The sequence below is a fragment of the Carcharhinus amblyrhynchos genome, chromosome 12 (assembly GCF_965287045.1).
Source record: "Carcharhinus amblyrhynchos chromosome 12, sCarAmb.v2.hapA, whole genome shotgun sequence".
Lineage (NCBI taxonomy): Eukaryota > Metazoa > Chordata > Chondrichthyes > Carcharhiniformes > Carcharhinidae > Carcharhinus > Carcharhinus amblyrhynchos.
In genome coordinates, this window is record NC_137335.1 from 59,348,735 (window position 1) to 59,364,600 (window position 15,866).

General features: G+C 41.3%; 1 protein-coding gene across 5 annotated transcripts in view; it reads left to right on the plus strand.

The window, feature by feature from the left end:
• The window catches only part of LOC145351017 (metastasis-associated protein MTA3-like), a 175,490-nt gene that overhangs the window by 42,691 nt on the left and 116,933 nt on the right, over window positions 1-15,866 (plus strand). For all 5 annotated transcript variants that reach the window (XM_080200607.1, XM_080200608.1, XM_080200610.1 and 2 more), the window contains one exon: window positions 12,956-13,082. In XM_080200607.1, coding sequence (XP_080056733.1) covers window positions 12,956-13,082 — 127 coding nt within the window. The remainder of the gene's footprint in view (window positions 1-12,955; window positions 13,083-15,866) is intronic.

The following is a 15,866-nucleotide window of genomic DNA, read 5'->3' on the forward strand; positions in this document are numbered from 1 at the left end:
CCTTTAGAGGATGAGAAAGGGGACCTAGTGGTAGGGGATGGGGATATGGCTAAGGTCTTGAATAACTTTTTTGTTTCTGTCTTCACGGAGGAGGACGTGAATAATTTGCCGGGTGTTAGCGATGGAAAGGTGGTAGGACTGGAGGGTCTTAATGACATTACTGTTACTAGAGAGGTGGTGCTCGACAGACTGGAGGGGCTGTTTGTGGACAAGTCCCCAGGACCGGATGGAATGCATCCGAGGGTTCTGAAAGAAATGGCGGAGGTGATAGTGGATGCCTTGGTGGTTATTTTCCAGACGTCGCTGGATTCCGGGGAAGTGCCGGAAGATTGGAAAACGGCTAATGTTACGCCGTTGTTTAAGAAGGGTGCCAGGCAAAAGGCGGGGAATTATAGGCCGGTTAGTTTAACGTCTGTGGTAGGTAAAATGTTAGAATCCGTCATTAAGGAGGAAATTGCGAGGCATCTTGGAGGCAATTGCTTGATAGGGCAGACGCAACACAGTTTCATTAAAGGGAAGTCGTGTCTGACAAATTTACTGGAGTTCTATGAGGATGTGTCTAGGGCAGTGGATAGAGGAGAGCCGGTGGATGTGGTCTTTCTTGATTTTCAGAAGGCGTTTGACAAGGTACCTCACAAGAGGTTATTGCAGAAGGTCAGGGGACATGGAGTTGGGGGTAGGGTGTTAGCGTGGATAGAGGATTGGCTGTCAAATAGGAGGCAGAGAGTGGGGGTCAATGGGTGCTATTCGGATTGGCGGTTGGTGACTAGTGGGGTGCCGCAGGGGTCGGTGCTGGGGCCTCAGCTATTTACCATTTATATAGATGATCTGGAGGAGGGAACCGAGTGTAGGGTGTCGAAATTTGCTGATGACACCAAGATTGGTGGAACAGCAAATTGTGCGGAGGGTGTGGAGAGTCTGCAGAAGGATCTAGATAGGCTGGGCGAATGGGCCAGGAAATGGCAAATGGAATTTAATGTTGGCAAGTGTGAGGTGGTCCACTTTGGTAGGAAGAATGGTAGGAAGGACTATTACTTACGTGGCGAAAAACTGCAGCAGGCGACGGTGCAGAGGGACCTCGGGGTCCTTGTGCATGAGTCGCAAAAACCCAGCTTGCAGGTGCAGCAGGTGGTCAGGAAGGCGAATGGGATGCTGGCCTTCATCGCGAGGGGGATTGAATATAAAAGTAGGGAGGTCTTGCTGCAGCTGTATAGGGCATTGGTGAGGCCGCAGCTGGAGTACTGTGTGCAGTTTTGGGCGCCGCACCTGCACAAGGATGTTTTGGCCTTGGAGGGAGTGCAGAGGAGGTTTACTAGGCTGATACCGGAGTTGAGGGGGTTGAGCTATGAGGAGAGGCTGAATAAACTAGGCTTGTACTCGTTAGCGTTTAGAAGAATGAGGGGAGATCTCATTGAGACGTATAAGATGATGAATGGGATGGATAGGATAGAGGTGGAGAGACTCTTCCCGCTCAAAAAAGACAGTAGGACTAGGGGGCACAGCCTCAAGATAAAGGGGAGGCGGTTTAGAACGGAGTTGAGGAGGAACTTCTTCACTCAAAGGGTGGTGAATCTCTGGAATTCTTTGCCCGTTGAAGTGGTGGAGGCTGCCTCGCTAAATATTTTTAAGAAGCGGGTTGATGGGTTCTTGATAAGAGAGGGGATTAAGGGTTATTGGGAGAGGGCGGGAAAGTGGAACTGAGCCACGACAGATCAGCCATGATCTTATTGAATGGCGGGGCAGGCTCGAAGGGCTAGATGGCCTACTCCTGCTCCTATTTCTTATGTTAGAAGTCTGACAGCAGCAGGGAAGAAGTTGTTCTTGAGTTGGTTGGTACGTGATCTCAGACTTTTGTACGTTTTTCCCGAAGGAAAAAGGTGGAAGAGAGAATGTCCAGGCTCATGGGGTCCTTAGTTATGCTGGCTGCTTTGCCGAGGCAGCGGGAAGTATAGACGGAGTTGATGGATGGAAGGCTGGTTTGCGTGATGGATTGGGCTACATTCACGACATTTTGTAGTTCCTTGCTGTTTTGGGCAGAGCAGGACCATACCAAGCTGTGAAACAACCAGAAGGAATACTTTCTATGGTGCATCTGTAAAAGTTGGTGAGAGTCATAGCTGACATGTCAAATTTCCTTCGTCTTCTGAGAAAATAGAGGCATTGATGGGCTTTCTTAACTGTAGTGTCGAGATATGGGGGACCAGGACAGGTTGTTGGTGATCTGGACACCTAAAACCTTTAAGCTCTTGACCCTTTCTACTTTGTCCCCGTTGATGTAGACAGGGACATGTTCTCCTTTACGCTTCCTGATGACTTTTCATCAGGAAATTACTATACTGTTCCTTCACAATTTAGGACACCTCCAGGCATCTCCTTTTGTTCAACAGTTACAGCTCAATTTTTGAGTATTTCTGTGTAATTGTATTTTCTTCATTCAGCATCCCCATGAATCTTAGCCATTGTAAAGTTTTGATGAACAAATCTAGTTGAATGTTAGAGGAGCTGACTAACATAGATAAATGAGTGTCAGTGGTTGTTGTTTATATGGACTTCAACAAAAGAGACTTAACAAAAATGAGAGCACCTAGAATTGGAGGAAACCTGTTAAATTGATTATGATAGAAAGTAAGGATAATGGCAGGCGCATTCAAATTGCAGGGTGTGACTAATAGTGTCCCCCAGGTATTTGCATGGTTTTAAACTTGATTGAGAAATTACTTGGATAAAAGAATAGATGGCCATATAATCTAGGTTTGCTGGCAGTATCAAGTTAGGTGGCACAATAAATAGTCTGGATGAAAACAGGAAGTTGGAATGGAACTCAAGTGGACAGAAATGTGGCAACAGCAGTTTAATTACAGGAAGTGTCATGTCATCCTTTTTCTTTGATTGATAAGAGTATTTTCAAAATGGTGAGAAGCTGGAAATTTGAGCAGCAGAGAGACTTAGTTGTCCAAATACAGAAATCATTAAAGGGTGGTGGACAAGTACAAAATATAATTTAAAAGGCTTGTGGCCTTATGTTGGGGTGCTGGAATCCAAAGATGATAGAAGTGTAGACAGAATCCATTGACTCTCGGCAAAGCAGCCAGCATAATTAAGGACTCCACGCACCCCAGACATTCTCTCTTCCACCTTCTTTTTATAGAGCTCTGGCTAGGCCCTACTTACACTATTTTCTGGCTATTGGTTGCACTATCCAGAGTTATGATCTCAATTGAGACTTGTTATGATCTGACAGGTGGCAATTGCTGTGCAAATCAAATCGTGAAGCGAAACATGGAAAGCTACCGTAGCGATTTTTAATGTGTATTTTATTGTAACAACATAAGTAAGCTGAGGTCAGGATTCACAAATTCCAATGCACTGTTGGAGATTCTAAATAGTAAATAAAAAATATTTTTGATCAAAAGAAAAGGAAACTTAAACACACAGTATTATATTTACACAGTTAAAAATTAGCCTTATAGACCATTTCCACAGCTGATTTTTGGTTAGAAATAAGTACTTCTTGAGACAACAGTTCTGTAGATACTTAACTTACTAAACAAATCAAGTAATACTGCCACAAAGTTCAACCCTCTGATGCTAGGGGGGAGATGTGTCACAGGGCTTCTTTCTTTTTCTCTTTCAGACTGGAAATCTTAAGGCTTTAAACAAATCCTACTTTCTGGAACAACAGACGTTGCTCTGGTAAAAGCAAATTACTGCGAATGCTGGAATCTGAAACTAAAAGAGAAAATGCTGGAAAATCTCAGTAGGTCAGGCAGCATCTGTAAGGAGAGAAGAAAGCTGATGTTTTAAGTCCAGATGACCCTTTGTCAAAGCTGATTGCTCTGGTTTGGTTGAAGGCTGCTGACTTCACTTCTTCATAGTTGTGTCCCATCACAGCACTTCGTTTAGGAATTCACAAGGCCACACCCCTGGCATAACTTCTGGCATATCTTTCACTATATCTTTCCCCTTTCATCTTTTCCTAATTGTCCTCCTTCTTCTTTGAAATTTACCATTCCCAGAATATTAAAATATTTTATATTCTTATCACCAAAACATTCAGGTAAAATCAAATTTCTTAACTCTGCCAAATTATGACAGTTATAAACTTCTTCTTGCCCCCACTTTGAAATCATTGCTAAAATCCAAATTCTCATTTATCCCCTAATGCAAATTATTAACCATGTTGTGTTTACTTGTAAATCATCAATCTTGGTCCTCATCACTTCAAATGCCTGCTTTGCATGCTTAGCCCTGCTGATTGTCTCAATTCTATTGGCACTCAGTTCCCAGCCTAATTAACATTCGCCTCTTTTTTAAAAGATGAAATCCAAAATCCCAGTGATAAAATAATGAAGCCATAAGACTCTACAAGAGTCAAAACAAAGCAAACACTACATACCAAGTATGTGACAACGTATACTGTAAAACCCAGGATCAACACAAGCTAAACATGAATTAACAGGCTAATTGCAGGCCTAAGTGAATTTGAAGCATATTTTTTTCCAGGAGAGGATGCAAAATAGAGTTAAGAAGAGGGGAAGATGGATGTGTTGGAGAGTGATGCAAGGAAGTGATCAAAGCTGTTCTTATCTGTTGACGGCAAGGTCAAGGGGTAGCCATGAATATGGGTGGGGGAATTTATATGGAGGTTGAGTTTAAGGGATTAAAGAAGATGGCATTTGCAATCCCGGTGAGCTATTCTATCCTGATTTAAGCTTTCAACCACGTACTGCATCAATAAGTCAGGCTATCCTCACCAATGTAACCATGACCACCTGTTTCCAATTAAAACTGTTCCTTGTATTGACTTAATGACCTTGACTCTCACTATTTATGGAGCCTATGAAAATTTGCAACTCTCCAAAACTCTGACTTTAGCGTCTTGTCATTCTCTCTCTCTCTCTGCTGTGCCGTTGATGACTCTGCCACCTGCTTTCTAAGCCCTACCCTCTATAATTCTCGCCATCTCCTCTGCTTTCAAAACCTCCTTAAAAATTGACAAATTATTTTTGGTCTGTCGCTGAATTTCTCCTTTCTTGAGATGATTTTTGTTTGATTGTACCTTGGGACACTTCATAATGTGGAAGGTGCTTTAGAAATGCAAATGTTGTAGATCAAACTAATATTTTAGCCTGTTTTTTGTTTGCTAACACAAGTAGATACCACGCTATTGTCATGCCCAACATTCTCTTAACTTTAAACATTAGACTGTGCTCATATGGAAGCTTCTGGAACTGCATTCATTTATTTCAAGAGGGACATTGATGAACTGTTAAGCTATCTCCAAGGGGTGAGATGATCCTTGCAACTTCAACACAGACTGTCAGACTTCTGGAATGTTCTGAATTGAATAATAATAGGTGTGGTATCTTGCCCCAGTCTAAACACACCTTTGTGGAATCCATGCCTGCTATTGTCAAAGCTTACTTGAAATCAAACAGTTTATTTGGTAGCACAAACTTTTGGAGCACTGCCCCTTCTTCTGGTGAGTGAAGAGTTGAGTTCACAAACAGGGGACATATAGGCACAGACTCAGTTTACAAGATAATGGTTGGAATGCGAGCCTTAACAGGTAATCAGGTTTTTACAGTTACAGATAATGCAAGTGGAGCGAGGGTTAAGCACAGGTTAAAGAGGTGTAAATTGTCTCAAGCCAGGACAGTTAGTGAGATTTTGCAACCCCAGGCATGTGGATGGTTACAGATAGTGTGACATGAACCCAAGATGCCGGTTGAGGCCATCCTCATGTGTGCGGAATTTGATTATCAATTGTAGCTCAGCGATTCTGCGTTGTGTGTTGTGAAAGCCGCCTTGGAGAATGCATATCTGAAGATCAAAGGCTGAATGCCTTGACTACTGAAGTGTTCCCCGACAGGAAGGGAGCAATCCTGCCTGATGATTGTCGAGTGGTGTCCATTCATCCGTTGTGGTAGCGTCTGCATGGCCTCGCCAATGCACCATGCCATGGGACATCCTTTTCTGTAGCATATCAGGTAGACAACGTTGGCTGAGTCCCAAGACTATCTACCATGTACCTGATGGATGGTGGTGTCACGTGAGATGATGGCATCCATGTCGATGATCCAGAGTGTCTTGCAGATGTTGCTGTAGCAGGGTTGTGTGGCATCATGGTCACTGTTCTCCTGAAGGCTGAGTAGTTTGTTGTGGACAGTGATCAGTTTGAGATTGCATGGTTGTTTGAAGGCAAGTAGTGAGGGTGTGGGGATGGCCTTGGCGAGATGTTTGTCTTCAGTGACGATATGTTGAAGGCTTTGGAGAAGATGTCGTAGCTTCTCCTCTCCGGAGAAGTACTGGATGACGAAGGGTATTCTGTCTGTCATATCCCGTGTTTGTCTTCTGAGAAGGTTGGTGCGATTTTTTGCTGTGGCGCATCAGAACTGTCGATTGATGAGTCGAGTGCCATATCCTGTTCTTATGAGGGCATCTTTCAACATCACCTCAGCACTTCACTGTACCGCAAGTTCATGGATAACCTCACAATGCTCCACTTCTGCAGCTTCCACCTTAAACACGTTAAAGAAGTCATCCCCTATGGACAAGCCCTTTTGTATACATAGGATCTGCTCAGATGGGGAGGCTCACAACAGACACCTACAGGTGCTGCAAAATAAGACAAATTTCTTCTTGTTGTCCAAGTTAAGAACAGGATATGGCGCTCGACTTATTGCTGACAGTTCTGACGCGCCACAGCATCTTTCAGCATCTGTAGGTGTCTGTTGAAACAATTTACACCTCTTTAACCTGTGCTTAATCCTCTCTCCACTCGCATTATCTCATAGAATCATAGAAACCCTACAGAACAGAAAGACGCCATTTGGCCCATTGAGTCTGCAATAACCACAACCCCCATATCCCTACATATTTACCCACTAATCCCTCTAACCGGTGCATCTCAGGACACTAAGGGGCAATTTTAGCATGGCCAATCACCCTGACTCGCACATCTTTGGATTGTACCTGTAAAGACCTGATTATCTGTTAAGACTCTCATTCCAACCATTATCTTGTAAATTGAGTCCATGCTTATATGTCCCCTGTTTGTGAACGCAACTCTTCACTCACCTGATGAAGGAGCAGCGCTCCAAAAGTTGTGCTACCAAATAAAGCTGTTGGGCTTTAACCTGGTGTCCTGAGACTTCTTACTGTGCCCACCCCCGTCCAATGCCGTATCTCCACATCATTACTTCAAATCACATAATCTCAGTTGTGAAACTATGTGATGTGTGAGACTGTGTGTAACTTCTTTTTGTACTCACCCCAGTCCAATGCCAACATCTCCACATCAAATCACATAGTCATCCTAGATTCAGTATCTATGTTTGAAATGTGACAAAGGAAAGCTAAAAAGACCAATTAGCCATAAGTGTGCTAATGATGTGATTTTGCTAAATTTCTTTGGTTGTGCCCTGAGGAATTCTTCCAATAGAATCAATTATCTTTTGCTTTCAGATATCTGTGAGCTCATTTTGTTCTGACTTCTTTCCTTGTGTTAAAAGTTCCCTTTGAAGAATGTAGACACAAAAGATATGCAATGGAGTTTTTAAATTGACTAGGATATTTCTATGCAGGATGGACGAGCTAATTTTCCTCAATACACAAGGCAGAAGGAACTTGATCATTTTTTTTGTTAAAATACAAAGGAAGTATAGCTTAAACTTAATGGCTGCACAAAGATATTGCTTTGATAAAGGTAACATTAGGTTCTGTCAAGATCAGCTTTTTTACTAGTCTCTTACTAATTGTTCCTCAAATCAAATGTAAAATTGAAGATCTGGGGCAGAATTTTCCCGACCCGCCCGCCGCAGGAATCATAGCAGGCGAGACAGGACCATGCAAAGGTCTGTTGACCTCGGGCAGGAATTTCCAGTCTTGGAATGAGCGCAGCCAAAAAATTCTGCCTGTGGTGTCAGTATTTAGGTATACGGAAAGAGGCCAGTATTAAGACCATGGTTTGATCAAAATTTAAATGAAACGTGGCACAGTAGCACAGTGGTTAGCACTGCTGCTTCATGGCTCCAGGGACCTGGATTCAATTCCTGGTTTGAGTCACTGTCTGTGTGGAGTTTGCACATTCTCCTCATGTCTGCATGGGTTTCCTCCAGGTACTCTGGTTTCCTCCCAAAGATATGCAGGTTAGGCTGTTTAGCCATGCTAAAATTGCCCCTTAGTGTCCTGAGATGCGTAGGTTAGAGGGATTAGTGGGTAAAATATGTAGGGATAGGGGGGTAGGGTCTGGGTGGGATTGTGGTTGGTGCAGACTCGATGGGCGGAATGGCCTATTTCTGTACTGTAGGGTTTCTGTGATTTCTATGATTCTTGAGAAAAATAAAAGGAAATAAACTAATGTAAATTCCCACCATCATTGCCGATTAAATTGTGCTGAAGATTGCACAATATTCAGCACTAGTTGCGACTTCATAGATACCGAAGTAGCGCACACTTATATGCAGCAAGACCTGGACAGCATTCAAGCTTTGGCTGGCATGTAACATTCACACCACACAAGTGCTAGGCAATGACCATCTCCAACAAGAGAGAATGCAACAATTTCCCCATGACATTCAATGGTTTAGCCATTGCTGAACCCCCCACTGTCAAAATCCTTGGGGATTACAATTGACCTGAGGCTGAACTGGATCAGCCATATAAATATTCTGGCTACAAGAGCAGGTCAAAGGTTGGGTGGAAAGTAGCTCACCTCCTGGCTCTCCAAAGCCTCTCCACTGTCTACAAGGCACAAGTTAGAAGTGTGATTGAATACTTTATGCTTGCTTGAATGAGTGCAGCTCCAACAATACTCAACAGACTTGACACCATTCAGGACAAAGCAGCCTGCTTGATTGGCACCCCATTCACCATCTTTAATGTTCACAGCCCCTCCCCACTCCTCAACCACCACCACCACCATCAACGTATATTGGCAGCAGTGTCTGTACCATTTACAAGATACACTGAAGCAACCAAGCAAGGCTCCTTTGACAGCACCTTCCAAACCCACAACCTTTATCTTGAAGAGCAAAGGCAGCGAATGCTTGCAAGTTCTCCTCCAAGCCACACACCACCCTAACTCGGAACTCTACTGCTGTCCTTTGACGATTTCTGGATAAAAATTCTGGAACTGCCTCTCTCTCAGCACTGTTGTGTACGTGTGCCACATGGCTTGCAGCGGGGGCAATTGGGCATCAGCAATAAATGCTGCCTCAATCAGTGATTCCCACGTGCCACTAAAGTATATTTTTAAAAATTACATGAGTAGGATAATGGGTGTTTTGATTCTCGCTCTGTAGATTTTGATTCTGTTGTTACTAACCTCAACACCGATGGCAAAAACTAATCTGTTAACCAAATGAGCAGAAGATACATCAGGAATGTTTAGAAAGATATTTCTTTTCAAGCCTTGTGCACTGTTGGTTGCAATCAATTTAGTTGAACAACTGAAAAGCAATATTTCAGTAATGCTTTTCTTAAAAAAACTGCAACACGGATGAAAAGACTATTTCCAGATAAAATGGAAACGATTTTTGCAGCATTTGTTTTGTGCTTGAATTCTAAACCATCTACGTTTTCGTTAGAAGAGTCAAATTTATGTCTTTGTTTTATAATTTAAAAATTATTTGACCATGCATTGATCAATGTATGCAGATTTTCCTCTAAAAAATTAAACAAGTGACTACATTTTGTTGCAGAAAGCTTGCTGAGCTAAATGATTGATTTATCTGACTCATGTGATCGGGTGAACACTGGTTTAAAACTCTGCCCAATAACACTTTCCGTGATTTCAGTGGAGAGTGAATTGAGCAGGATGCCTTGTACCTGAACCATCAGATTTTTCAACAGATGGGTCAACTTGAAATGGCCTCACATACCTTCGTTTTGAGTTTTTATTTTTGAAATTAAAATCTGAAAGTCTGTAAGGCAAATAGGCTTTGATTTTTGTTACCTCTATTGGACCAATGGTTAGAAACTGTAATTCTAACTTTTCAAAGGTTGACAAGACACATGCACAGACTCACCCCCACAAGCACTTTCTTTCACAAAACCTATACACCAGTTTTATCAAGCCTGGAACACCGTCCTTTAGTGTGTTTTTGTTGTTGCCACTCCCTCATTGCCAAAGGGTCCCAAATCCATCAGTGAGCTGAACCCCACATGCCTCTTCCAATCTCAGATATTCCTCATATAGTTTTACCAAACTCAACCCTGATTTTAACCACCTTTCACTTCCCCCTATTCTTTCACCAAACCCATTGGGCCATGGCTGACATACCAAAGGAGAAATAATAGATTGGAAACATTATGAAAAAAGGAACAGTTTTTCATGGTTGATGACCAAAGTGACGCTGAATGATCATTAATTTTCATCTGGCTCACATAAGTTTGCAACAAAGATTTTCTGAGCTGGTAATTTGACAGATTTTAATTTATGTGAAAAAGAACTGGAGGTTATTTTGGAGAAAAAGTACAAAAACTGCATGGTGCTAACGCAACAAAGAAACTCTTTAAACTCTTTGAGAAGATATACTAAAGACCCTAGGTTTTAACTTATACTGTCTATTGCCAACTGGCTGCTCTAACATCATGTTGTAACAGGACCTTTTGTTAATTGTCAAAAATATCCACTTTAAAAATCAGAATTAACCATCATTTATTGAAGTAAAAATTATTGGCATCCCCCTATCCTCAAACCCCATAGTTTATCTTTATGCTTTCAGTAATCATAGGGATCAATTTCATAGTCTATCTGTCCTCATAATATATTCCAGATGCTACATACTGGATATTATACTGGATCATATTCAATTTATTTTTTGTTTTGGAACAGCGTGGAAGTACATCAGTCCAGCTAGATAGAGTAGGCAATTTTCATAATTGCACAATAAATTTGTTAGGAAAACAAAGATAGTTTTAAGAGATTTATATTTGTATTGATAAACATTAAAAATAAGGTATAGTTTTAAGTGCGTTTAAATTAACGTTCTGTGCCTGGAAGGGTAAATCCGATAATTAGAATCATGCCGGACAGAAACATCTATGTGTGGGGGTTGGTTTCAATTCTAACTGTGAATCTGTTGTGCGTAGAGAGGGTTACAGTGTGACGAATAAATAAAAGGCATGGCCATTGCTTAGCAACTGGGACCCTTTGTAAGATGGCAAGGCTTTTATGTTTTAATGGGATATTTAGCAGCTGGAGGCAGTTCAGAGAGGAGAGAACATCTCAGCCCTGCCAGGACAAGCTAGACAGGACAAGGGATTTGTAAATATGCAGGCTTCCTAAGGAACATATTACAGTCAGATACCCAGGGAATTGGGACTTAATGTCTTCAGAGGACTGAAATTAAGAGAACAAAGACCAAGATATTGTTCAGAAAGTGTTCTGAGTTAAAGAGGCAATTGCAGTAATCAGCTTTAAAATGGGACTTCAGAGGCAAATGAAATACCATTTTACTAGAGGCTGGAAATCAAGACTTGAAGCAGTTGTGAACAGTTTGTACAACAGTCTAGACAAAGAGTTCCCAAAGAGATTGGTGTAAAATCTGGACTGGATTTGCTGTTAAACGCAGAGCAGAAGTTTTGTTTTAAAGTAAATGGTTAAAAATTATAACATGTTACTGTGCAGAGGGACCTGGGGGTCCTTGTGCATGAATCGCAAAAACTCAGTCTGCAGGTGCAGCAGGTGATCAAGAAGACAAATGGAATGTTGGCCTTTATCGCGAGGGGGATAGAATATAAAAGCAAGGAGTTCTTGCTGCAACTGTACAAGGCACTGGTAAGGCCACAACTAGAGTACTGTGTGCAATTTTGGTCCCCTTATTTGCGAAAGGTTATATTGGCCTTGGAGGGAGTACAGAGAAGGTTCACCAGGTTGATACCGGAGATGAGGGGGTTAGCTTATGAGGAGAGATTGAGTAGATTGGGCCTGTACTCGTTGGAGTTTAGAGGGCTGAGGGGTGATCTTACAGAGACATATAAGATAATGAAGGGGCTAGATAGGATAGAGGTAGAGAGATTTTTTCCACTTAGAAAGGAAACCAGAACTAGAGGGCACAGCCTCAAAATAAGGGGAACCAGTTTAGAACAGAGTTGAGAACGAACTTCTCTCAGAGGGTAGTGAATCTCCGGAATTCGCTGCCCATTGAAGTGGTGGAGGCTACCTCGTTGAATATGTTTAAGTCACAGTTAGGTAGATTTCTGATTATTAAGGGTTATGGGGAGCAAGCGGGTAAGTGGAATTGATCCACTTCAGATCAGCCATGATCTTATTGAATGGCGGGGCAGGCTCGAAGGGCTAGATGGCCTACTCCTGCTCCTATTTCTTATGTTCTTATCATTTGGAAAACCCAGACCAGATTTTGTAATGTCAGCTGTTAATGGAAAGCATTTTTGTGAATGAAGATTTTAAATATGTTTTTTGGGAGTGGAGTTTGGAAATTTTCATGTGACAATCATCTGGGCGGATTCTGAGGAGAAATCCACAGACATTCACTTGGGAGTCAGAGTGGAGATTGTATTTGACCACATCCATCTTGTATTTTTAAAGGACCTTTGTGCCACAGATCATCATATCTTAAGATATACTTTGTAATCCATGTTAATTTTAAAATCTGTGGGAATTAGTTAAGCTAAGGGGGGAGTAAATGAATACAGCACCATCATCTAAGTTTTTCATGTTTAATAAATGTTTTTTCTTGTTAAAGCTAACTAGTGGTTCTATGACTATGTTCCTTCACTAATAAAAGTAAAAAGTTATGATCTTTTGAGCCAGGGTTTCATTCTGGGATCTTCCCCTCCAATTATAAGATCAACTGGTACCATAGCAAATTGATCTGGTCCATTGTCAAAAATATAATTTTCCCCTCAAAACAAGCTTTATTAGTTGTAAACCTCCTTATGAAAGTGATTTCTTCTGATAAGATGTTTTGTGTTTTATTCTGTGCAGAGGAAATGGAAGAAGAACTGGAAACACCAAGTATTTTAGATTTGACAGAGAAACAAAGACATCAACTTAAACACCGGGAGATATTTTTATCTCGCCAATACGAATCCCTTCCGGCTACACACATAAGGTATGCAATTGCACTACAAAAGAAGAAATAAATTTATGTTGAATCCTACCTTGTGAATTTTGTTGTTGAGCTAATAAAATGCATCTATGTCATCATTAATGGTTGTCATATTTGTCCATGGCACTGAAGTTGACCATGTTCTTCATCTGGGGTGTTGGGTAGGGTCTGGTGGGTAAGCAGGTGACTGCTAAGACTTTTCTGTACCCAGGATAGGATAATCGGTTACTACAGATGATTGTATTTTGGATGAGTTGCTGCCTTGTGATTTCCTCTCCTTGCGATTTTACTTTGTCTCTGATATGCGTTTGCTTTCAAAGAAAGCCACAGCTTTATTTATTTAGATACAGCAGGTACAGCAATCCTAGGTGAGCTTGAAGTCCATATCAAACTCCTAAGTGAAGCCTTAAAGAGTGACTTTGTATTACTCCCTTTGATTGCCATGAGAACCCATCCTGAACTTGAGCTCATCATAGAAAATTTGCTTTGGTAAATGAGTGTCAGGCATTCTGGCTATATAATTAGCAGTTGTAACTGCTTAATTTAGTGTGGATCTTTAGCATGTTCGTTCAAGTGAGGACCTCAGTGTCTGGTATTTTGTTCTGCCATCTGATATTCAGAAGTTTCCAAAGGTGGCTGAAGTGGAAGTGGTTGAGCTTCTTGGCATGATGTTGGTAGTCCAAACCTTGCATGGACAGGACTAGTGCTCTACAGACTTACAATTTGGTAGGCAGACTTATTCCCCTTCATTCGATGTTTGAAATCTACAGAAGGCTACACTTGCTTTGCCAATTCTTGTATGCGTCTTATCATAAATTGGACAGTTTGGGAGAGTATGCTACCGAAATCGTGAGCTTATCCACTGCTGACAGTTCTGGTCATGGACTGAAAGCTTAGGCTTGAGATAGGCTTTCCTGGAGCAGGCGTGGTACGTTACTTCACTGTTCATTGTGCTGTAAGACTGCAGTTGTTGCATACATTGGAGAAAAAGTCAATGCTACATTGTATGTTCAGCTCTGAACCAACAACTAGTGAACAGGAAATTGCTGTGATTATATTGCGTCACCATTGATGATACTTAAAGTCAATTAAGTTATTAAAATACAGTTATTTGCCAGAAGTTTATCTGTTTAAATTGTACTGTCTTTTAAAATTTTTAACTGATTATGTATTATGTGCTGTGTTCATGAAGAACATTTTTAGTAAGTTTATCACCAACAACTTGTATTTATATAGAACCTTTAACATAGAAAAATATCTCAAGACATTTCACTGGTACATTTTCAAACAAAGAATGACATTGAGCTACCTGGTCAAAGAGGAAGATTCTAAGGAAGATGGGTCTCATTTAGGAGTTGACAGCATGTTTAAAGACTTCTAAAGGAATAAAAGGTTAATAATGAGCTAGTTAACTGCCAGGATTGAGGGATCAAGTGTTGCTACCTGGGCTCGCAGGAGGAAGAGAAACAGTCGAGATTGCTGGTCAGATGGTTTCAATCTTAGCGGCAAATAAATCCATGAGATCATTGCTCTTGTTGGAGGTGAAGGTGACCACAGCAGAGGAGATGGGTTTAAGACAGCAATTTCCAGTAAAGAAAATAGACCGATTGTCACCTTTGCATTTCAAGCTCAGCCTGCAAGTCAGTGAGCAGTTTTGGCAGATGAGAGCAGGACCTGATGGTGCTTTATGCTTTAAGAAAATAAGCATTATACTTTGTGTGGTAGTTTAGTTACAGATGCATTTATCTTTGCTAGCTGAACATGTATGCATATTCCATAAGCCTTTTAATATTTAGGATTTATTCCCTTGCTTTGACACCATTTCTCTCTCTGTCAACTGTCTGCGGCTGAACCACAAACTGTTCATAATGTTGGTGCCATATCTAACCCCAAGATGAACTATTTACCTCCTAATTCTGTCCTCAATTTGACAGCATGTTTCTGACTATGTGGTATCATCTGACTCTGCCTCTGCCTCATCTCATGCTGAAACTCTCATCTGTGCCTTTCGTTACCTCTAAGCTTGGCTATTCCAAAACTGGCTTCCACGTTCATCCTTTGGAAAGCCTTAGGTCATCCAAAATTCTGCTGTCTGTGTCCTAGATCATAGAAATTCTCAGTGTTTGCTAGCTTGCAGTTCGCTCCTGGTTAAGCAAAGCCTTACTCTTAAAATTCTCATTCTTGCTTTCATTTTTCTCCATGATCTTATCCTTCCCTTTCTTTGTAACATCCTCCAACCCGACAACCCTCCAAGATCTGTGTTTCTATCATTCTGACCAATAGTGAATGCTTAAGTCTTCTCTTGCCCAGCTTTAGAATTCTCTCCCTCAACCTCTAGGCTTCTGTTTCTTCTTTTAAGACACTTGTTAAAATCCACTTCTTTGTCTAAACTTTTCTTTATTAACCCTCCTCTCTTACGTGACTGGGTGCCAGGTTTTGCTTCAAAATGCCCATGTGAAGCACCTTGGGAAGTTTCATTATGTTAGAGGATGTTATATAAAAATAGGTTGGTAAGAAATTCCTCCTCATGTCATCATTTGATCTATCAAGTGGCTGTCATTTTTATAACTCCATATTCCAGACTTCCTTTCAAAAGGAAACTTTTGTCACATCTATTCTAGTGAAACCCTTCATAATTTTAAAGACCTCTATCGGGTTTCCTCTTAGTTTTTTTTCGCAGTGAAAGAAGCCCAGCCTGCTCAATGTTTCCTGATAGTTAATCACCTGGTAACATTTTCCTAAATCCTTGTTGCACTTTTTCCAGCCTTTTTGTAATGTGGATGCCAG